Source organism: Sabethes cyaneus, chromosome 3 (assembly GCF_943734655.1).
Source record: "Sabethes cyaneus chromosome 3, idSabCyanKW18_F2, whole genome shotgun sequence".
NCBI lineage: Eukaryota > Metazoa > Arthropoda > Insecta > Diptera > Culicidae > Sabethes > Sabethes cyaneus.
Window position 1 is genome coordinate 22417802 of NC_071355.1, and position 8814 is coordinate 22426615.

At 41.5% G+C, this 8814-nt stretch overlaps 1 protein-coding gene and 1 pseudogene across 1 annotated transcript; both read left to right on the forward strand.

The window, feature by feature from the left end:
• Positions 1 to 1604: 1604 nt before the first annotated feature.
• Positions 1605 to 3531, forward strand: LOC128739378 (uncharacterized; annotated as a pseudogene).
• Positions 3532 to 5112: 1581 nt separating this feature from the next.
• Positions 5113 to 8206, forward strand: LOC128742038 (E3 ubiquitin-protein ligase Iruka-like). The gene is made up of 4 exons (XM_053838219.1): positions 5113 to 5810; positions 5882 to 6427; positions 6499 to 6643; positions 6724 to 8206. The coding sequence occupies exons 1-4, from the start codon at positions 5589 to 5591 to the stop codon at positions 7104 to 7106; spliced, it is 1296 nt and encodes a 431-aa protein (XP_053694194.1). The 5' UTR covers positions 5113 to 5588; the 3' UTR covers positions 7107 to 8206.
• The last annotated feature ends 608 nt before the right edge of the window (positions 8207 to 8814 follow it).

Below are 8814 nucleotides of genomic sequence, written 5' to 3' on the forward strand. Positions count from 1 at the left end.
TTATGGCTCGTAAAAAGCTGGATACGATTCTGTAATTTTTCTTATGTATCGGGGTAACGCCGAAAGTAAGGCCCCGTACAGACTAAACGCGACAGCGACGCGACACGACTTCGCTCTCATGTTGCTAAATGCACAGTCCTTTTACGGGCGAAAAGGGGCTGCGCGTATAGCTACAGCAAGAAATGTCGCGTCGCGTCGCATGTCGCTGCACTCTGGCGGTACCCTAAGGCCCCGTACAGAGTAAACGCGACACGACTTCGCTCTCATGTTGCTAAATGCACAGTCCTGCTTCGGGCGAAAAAGAGCTGCGCGTAAAACTACAGCAAGAAATGTCGCGTCGCGTCGCTTGTCGCTTGCACTCTGGCGGTACCCTTAGGGTACCGACAACGCGGTAAACGCGACAGCCCAGTTCACCTAACTGGGTCGTCAAAAGTAACTAAAACTTTATGATTTCTGATAATTTCATCCAATAATATCAAAATCAACCCGGCAACTATGAAAGAACATTTCATTTCTGAGTTGCGTGGTGGATAATTTTCAATGAAGCTCACAATATTGAAAATCGATCGGGAAACCGCTAAGCTATTACCCACAGGTCTGCTACTGTTTTACCTGACTCACTGCGAATATGCGTGTTATTGAAATAAAACGTCACCATGCGTTTTATTCGTTTATAACGCATATGCAGCTAATATCGATAACAACCGATTTTTTATAAGTTGTGCTTTTGTTATTGCATTTAACTTGTAAAAAGTTGCATAAATAACAATTCAGTTTCACAATACAATAGAGGTTTTCCGTCAAAAATTTTTATTGCTTTAAATGTTAGGTTTTGACTCCTGGAAATGATCCCTATCCAGCTTTTTACGCGCTATAATGGCGGACGCTATAAATTGTGTTCGTAATATGTGAACAATCTTTTTGACAACTCTGCATACAGCAAAACTGGGCACTCTACTCCTGTACGGCAGTGTTGCTCTTTCTTTCGTTTACGCAAAAGAAGGAAGGCAATAGTTTTGTTTACATTTCGCACAGTTTTGCTTTCCTTCTTTGACGTAAACGAAAGAAAGAGCACGGTAGTGTTGCCAGAGAAGACTGTCAGATTTGATGTATGCAGAGTTGTCAAAAAGATTGTTCGCATATTACGAACACAATTTATAGCGGCCACTATTATAGCGCGTAAAAAGCTGGATATAAAACTTTTTTTTATAGAGCCCCTAACTATTGTAAAAATTAAAAATATAAAAATATGCATATCTTAACCCATTGCTCCCCGAACATACTACCCGCATTTTACACCAGCATCCTCTTCTATTTTCACCACCTGGAAACCATTATGCGGAATCTTGTGCTACTCTTTACTCTTGTAGCAAGAAACATTAGTAAAGAAATCGAATGTGATCATTAACTTTCCAATCGTTCTGCCCTTCTTACTCGGCCGCCAATATATATGTGCCAAAATCCACAGCATAGTTTGTTCTTCTTTTCATATGTAAACATTGCTTGACAGTCGCTTCTTTCTTTCGACGAGAAAAAGTAGGAAGAAGCCAGCTGACGGTTCTTGAATCAACTGCATCAGTAGTTTATTTATTTACACAATAACCATGGCGACAAAGCGAGTGAAAAAGTGCTGCGTATTGGGTTGTAAATCGACCAGCAATAATTTCGAGCTTAGATTTGTTTCGGTTCCTTTAGATACTCGAAAGCGAGAATTGTGGGTAGTACTTATGCAACCAAATAAAATAATCAAGCGAATGTATTGCTGTCAAAAGCATTTTAATGTAAGTATAAAGTATATCATACGTTGTCATAAACGATCAACAATCAATTAATAATGGTTTACATTCCCTAGCTAGAAGACGATTGCGTCGATTACAATGACATCGAGAAAAAACACGAAGGCTTCCGACGATATCTGAAATTGAAAAAGGACGTGTTACCTCACAAAAACTTACCTCTTCATTCAACAAACCTTTCTTTATCACAACTGAGTCATGCAGCTCCATCAATTGTTGCAGACACCAAAACCCTTGATTTAAAAACTCAAATTGAATTTAAAATATCACTACCGGCTGAAGGAAGTTCAAAATCATCGCTACACGGTATACATATTTCAATTGATATTTAAGAAACATATAATCAAAAGTTATTTTTTATAGCATTGCCCTGTGAATATGAGATTGCTGATCCTCTACATGTGGGCGACCAATTCAGTATAATTAAAGAACAAAATTACGAAACTGATAATTCTATTGGACAAGGAAGTAATAGGATATAAATATAAAAATATATTTCGTTTAACTTTAACATATTTTATGGGTTTACAGGTTCAAACGTTGATGTCTCGGTATCGGAAAGTTTCATTTTTGGCTCTTGCAAACCAGATAGCCTCTATGTTCCTAGTCGCTCGTCAACATCTACACGTTTTACTGGATCAGCGGAATCTCAAATAGCATACAAAGAAAAACTCAGTTGGAATTTACTATGGAAACAATGAGGAACAATCCGAAAAGATATATGGGAATTAATGTAGAATCAGTTCATTTATTGAAAATTTTATCGGATGCTACGGAACTTTCAGAACGCGACCTCTTTCTGATATTTGAGAAAAGTGAGACGTGACGAGCCATATTGGCAGTTGGCTGATTGCTTTTCTATAAGTATCACATCAGTTAGTCAAATTATTTCGGAAAACCTAAATATACTCAGTGAAGCGTTAAAAGAATTCATTATTTGGCCAGAACTAGAAGAAATTCAGTACAACCTACCAAGAAGCTTTAAACACCGATACGCAGCAGTAAACACGATTATTGACTGCTTCGAAATCCAGATTCAAAAACCGTCACAAGCCGTTCATCAAACATTGACATATTCAATGTATCCAGCTTTTTACGCGCTATAATGATGGCCGCTATAAATTGTGTTCGTAATATGCGAACAATCTTTTTGACAACTCTGCATACATCAAATCTGGCACTTTTCTCTTGCAACACTACCGTGCTCTTTCTTTCCTTTACGTCAAAGAAGGAGAGCAAAAATGTGCGAAATGTAAACAAAACTATTGCTCTTCTTCTTTTGCGTAAACGAAAGAAAGAGCAACACTGCCGTACATGAGAAGAGTGCCCAGTTTTGATGGATGCAGAGTTGTCAAAAAGATTGTTCGAATATTACGAACACAATTTATAGCGGCCATTATTATAGCGCGTAAAAAGCTGGATAAAAAATGTAATACCATTAAATATTTAATAGGTTGTTTGCCAGACGGTACAATTAACTTTGTATCAAAAGGCGCTGGAGGAAGGATTTCGGATGTAATTAGTAAGGGTGAGCGGATTTCTCGAAAGATTAACTCCGCATACAACGGTGATGGCCGATCGCGGATTTAAACAGGTCGAAAATGAGCTGAGAAAACATAAATGTGTTTTGGTAAGACCGCCTAGTACAATTGCTAGTGAAACGATGTCCAAACAACAAGTTCTTGAAAACAAAAGGATTGCTAGTCTACGGATACACGAAAACACGAAAATTTAGGTTTTTATTTACGTTTGATAATTCAACGGACAATGCACATGACTTTCGAAGCCAATTTGGAGCCAGCTTTTGATTGGCTATCACCCTGTCACATTTGTACAATGTTGCCAGAAAATCTGCAAAAATGTTGTCGCCAGTGCTGCCAAAATGCATCTTTTTTATATTCAACATTCGTGGTTTGGTGAAAAAAAATTCAACATTCTTGCAATTTTCATCGTTTCAAAAGTCATAGTAAATTCTAGAGGTATTAAAAAAAAATTTTTTTTGCACCATTCAGTATCATATTTAACGTACTTTCAGGGAAAAATAAGAAAAGCAGGGGTATGATTTGACGGAAAACCTCTATTATTGCGTACTACTAGCACTTGCAATATAACGTTTAAGTACGTTATTTTTAGTGATCAAAATCAACGATATTTTCGATACAAGGGCGATATTTTTCGAAACCTTTCGAACCAACACGATACCGCGAATACAACGCTATGCGCAGTGAGTCAGGTAACACAGTACGCAGCCATGTTTATGCAGTCAGCATCTAACCATTTGCGTAAATGAGACAGCATGACACTGCTATACGTTCTGTTCGTTTCACTCTGCAAAGCGAGTATGCTGGCAGACGGGTATTATTTTCAAATCTTAGCTAGATTTTTGCAAATAATACCCACGCCGGCAGTAGATGTTGGCTACTGTCAAACACATAGAGTAAGGATAGGGTTGCCAGTCCCTTGCTATTACCCGCTTAGGCGCGTCCGGCAGAAATCGAACAAAAATTTGGCAGCGGAAAACTTTTTCTGCCAGACATTCTGGCCGCCGTCACCCGTGAAAACAACATCCGATGTTACAGAAATGCAACATCCGATTCGGGCAGAAATTTCGCCTTACGATTTTTTTGCCGGATTTCTGTTCGATTTCTGCCAGAGGTTTCGAATAGAAACCGGTTTTGTACCGATTCAGCTTTCCCTCCTTTTTTGGAGGGTAGCAGCAGCGGATTGTAGCAGCAAGAAGCGTGCAATAAACAGGGGTGACATTGCGCATCTCGTTTCGAGTGATTAAGGTTCGTTTCGACCACGTTAAACAAATGGGCGTCTCGAACGAAAATCACTCGAAACGAGATGCGCAATGTCACCCCAGGTTAACAATGAAATTATACCTGCTTTGTCATGTTCCATATTATTCTCTTATCTTTTGACATAAAGAGAATCGTGCGAAAAATGAAGACTGGTTCTGTTCGCTTTCTGTCAGGCATCCGCCTTTTTCGTAAGCGGGTAGCGTTTAAAACCTGACCACTTTTCGAGAAAGATTTTTTGGAATGACACCCTACCCAACCAAACCTTGTCGTAAGACGTAGTCCTACGTCAAAATATGCACAAATTTACACCAGCGAAGAAAATCGACATCCTAAAAACTAATGCCAGATTTGAATAGAATTTAATTGAAAAAGTTTTCTTATTTAAATATTTAAACGAAAGGTGTTAACAAATATCACCCTGCCCTATATAGTTCCACATCATGTCTCGGGCGAGATATTTTTTAACGACGCCTATGCATTGTGCAATCAGCGAAACGATCGAGTAATGATTAACGTTGCTGTCACTGATTCGCAGGTTCTTTTCTTTTTTTCGCACGGTTTCTAGAGCCCAAAAGACAGTGCCTGTATCGCGAAAAAAATTGTGCTCCGGCATCTGTTTCGGTAAATAGCTGAATTTAGAACCGATTAGCGATTCGGGCGATTTAAGGACCGCAAGCTGAACCTAGCGGGATGGACGTATAGCGAACAGGTTTCCAAATTTCGGGCAAAGAAAAACACGCCGACTATTGTCTAGCAAGAACAAATGAACGGACGGTCGAATAGCATTTAGTGCAAGTGCAATATTCAATTTTACTGCTGTGTGCGTGCCCGTGTGCGAGTGTGTTCTTTCATCCAAAGAAAAGTACTGTCAAAATTTCTTCGGAAGTTTGCGGGTTAGCCGATTGGAAGTGTTTTTGCCGAAATTGGTTTTTTCGTCCGCAAGGATTAGGTGTAGTAGTTTTGTTCCTGAAGTTATCACCCCGGTGCCATGGATGCGTTGGTGGAAAACTCGTCAAATGCTCCGTCTCGGTTTTACTGCCACTCTTGCTCGGTAGAGATCGATCGAGTGTCGTCGGATTTCACATGCCCCCACTGTCTGGAAGGATTCATAGAGGAACTTCCGGCTGCCGAACGAAATACGAATCCACCTTCGCCGCCACCTGCACCGTCCGACAGCGACTCGAACACGATGGATTACATGAACCCCCAGGTAAGGTGTTGCGCGAAAACTGATGACAAAATTGAGTGGAAAAAATGGTGAAATATGTTTTTTTTTTGTAGGCAATAAGATTAGCCACCGATATCTTTAGCAATAGCATTTTGTCGCCATTGCTACTGTCGACGGGTGGTGCGGGAGATTCGCGTGCGACGGATTCCGAGGCACCTGCTTCGCTTGGCGACGATGGGGGTGACTCGGCGGCTGGGGGTGCAACCGGCGGAAATGCCGGCGGTCCGTACTCGATGAGATTGCTTGGAAGACACCGTAACCGGCGCAGGGGTGTTCAAAACATTAACAATTTAGACAACATATTACGGGAGATACTGATATCGGTGGCGGATGGTGCGAACGGGGGCGCCGGAGGTACGCCCATGTTTTTCATGGGTAATCCCGGTGACTATGCCTGGGGCCGGGAGGGATTGGATACCATCGTAACGCAGTTGCTCAATCAAATGGACAACACCGGTCCTCCGCCGCTTGAGAAGGAGAAAATAGCGGAGATTCCGAAGGTAACAATCAGCAGCGAACAGGTGGACATGAAGCTGCAGTGCTCGGTCTGCTGGGAAGATTTCCAGATCGACGAAGTTGTCCGGAAGCTGTCCTGTGCTGTAAGTGATGGTGTTGTTTGGTTCACAAAAATGAGCGTTGTTCAAAACGATGTTTTGGTTTCTCCACACAGCACATTTATCATGAAACCTGTATCATTCCCTGGCTAGAGTTGCACGGAACCTGTCCTATCTGTAGGAAAAGTCTAGCGCCGGAGCAACAACCGGATGAGCAGCGAGGCCTGGCAGCTGCCGCCAATGCCGTCGCCAATACGTTACGTAAGTGTTGCGGTTTTAGAACTTTCTAATACTTTAGTTAGGAAAATCAAATTCACATCGAATTTCGATTTCCGTTTCAGGATCCCTTCACTCGGATGCGTTCCCGGGCGCTGCTAGCCAGCTGTCCGCTTCATCGTCGGCCGACGTGAACGGACCGTCGACATCTAGTCTGCTGGTCGAACTCGGTCAGCCGTTTTTTTCTCTCCGCGCTAATAACCCATCCCAGCCAAGGCCATCGGGATCTCGTTCCTCGTCGACGTTGTCAAGCGCGCAACAGCAAACGCAAAACAGCTCCTCCGGCCAGCAGGCAGCGTCGACGACGACGACGACGGCAACGGACCCACCAGGGGCGCAGCCGGCCTCATCCAGGAACAATGGCACGGATGAAGGGGGGAACGGTAGCAGTAGCGGCACTAATCGGTACCGTTTCGACGATGGAAACATTGACTACGAGTTCGATTAATGTGCTTTGAACTCGCACCGGTCATTGTCTGGGGGTGTTGCGTAGATATCTGCAGGACGCTTTGTACCAAAATATTGTTTCAAGGTTTTTCGCGATCGTTTTTTATTGTTTGGCATAGCTATTGGAGACCACCCGAAAAACCGATTGACCTAATGTTAATTAATTTTTCCGCTAACAATTATGTTTATTTTCCAGTTTACAAGGGCGCTACTAGTGTACAATGTATGTTATACACTGCTTGTATAAATAGGTTAGAACGCCAGCTACATTGGGGATGTTTTTGTATGCACTAGTGATTTTTATAACACCTCTAAGATGTCAACGACACATACAGAAAAGTATCCTTATCCCGCTTTACTCCCCGCGTTAGGATTATAAAATAATATTTTTAATAGTTTTGTGACACTTTCAAAAAAAATATTGCATCTTATCACGATGCAAAATTCGAATATGAAAAGAAAGCCGGTAGAAAAAATTCGAACCTAACTGTAAGTTACGCATCCCGACGTACAGAAAGTTACAAGAAACCGATAACAGATTGACAAGAATAAATTATACTGAACGAAACCAAGCGACTGTGAGCAAAATTACTTTTCGCCATTTAGGACCATTACGTATACTAAGTTGAATCCTATTTATCACGTTAGAATGTCGGAGAAAAGGACGTACGGAACACGGTAGACTAAAGTTGTACGCTAGACCGAAAAAAAACATACTAAAACACTACCTACTCTAATAACTTTGAACACACACACAAGGCCCCACCACAGTCAAGGAGGGGGGGGAGGTCATAGAACCGAATAGTGCTGATATTCGTGCGTGTTGATGCTAGATGAATTAATTTAATTTATATCAGGAGTATGCCTATAATTTATCAAGACCTAGTACCGCAAAATACGCAAACGATGAAATGCAGATACAGTTTAGCGAACCTATATCTTAACATTAAAATGTCAGAGTAAGTCAAACAAAGAAACAAACAAGAAGAAATGGTACACGCGCTAAATTTCATATTTTTATCGTTATAATGTAAATTATAGAGATCAGAAGTTTTCAGAACGAGTTCATGTGAAGAACGAGCGGAAATTAAAATAAAAGTCTTAAACAATACATTCATGTTTTTTTTCTGCAAATTAAAAAGCCTAATGTACTGTCAAGTACCTACCTACTAATAATAAATCAATGAACACTACCTCAATTTGCTTTTTTGACAAACATTTGGCTAACTAGATTAGATTCAAAAACCGTTCGATTCGCCATGCGCTCGTCATCGCAATAGGCGGCGCGAATGCAAACTTCATTTTCTTACCTGCAGCATGCACATGCATTCGTGGCGTTTTCAACCGAGTGCAGTGCAGAGCTCAATTTAGTGCAAATTTGGTTATCCTCAAATACGGTGATGGGGCCACCTTCGCCGATTTCCTCCACATCAATCGTTTCGTTCGGTTCAGCCGGGCTTCTGGTACCACTAGCGTGCTCAGACATGGACGAAAAGTGGGGGGCACCCGACCATTCAGGAGAATGTTTTGGCCTGAAAAAATACCGGATTAGCTTGAAGATTCAGGACTTTTAGGGCCAATTCGATTCGAAAATCCTTATTTAGTGACCACGAAATGATCGTACTTACTTACTTACTTAGGTGGCTTGCCGTCCTAAGACAAAGCCTATTGAACAAAGTTTCTCCATGTAACTCAGTTGAGAACTACCG

Coding starts and splice junctions, on each gene's coding strand:
- LOC128742038 (XM_053838219.1), top strand. CDS start 5,589: ATGGATGCGTTGGTGGAAAACTCGTCAAATGCTCCGTCTCGGTTTTAC. Junction 5,811..5,881: donor TGGATTACATGAACCCCCAG/GTAAGGTGTTGC, acceptor TTTTTTTTGTAG/GCAATAAGATTAGCCACCGA. Junction 6,644..6,723: donor TGCCGTCGCCAATACGTTAC/GTAAGTGTTGCG, acceptor TTTCCGTTTCAG/GATCCCTTCACTCGGATGCG.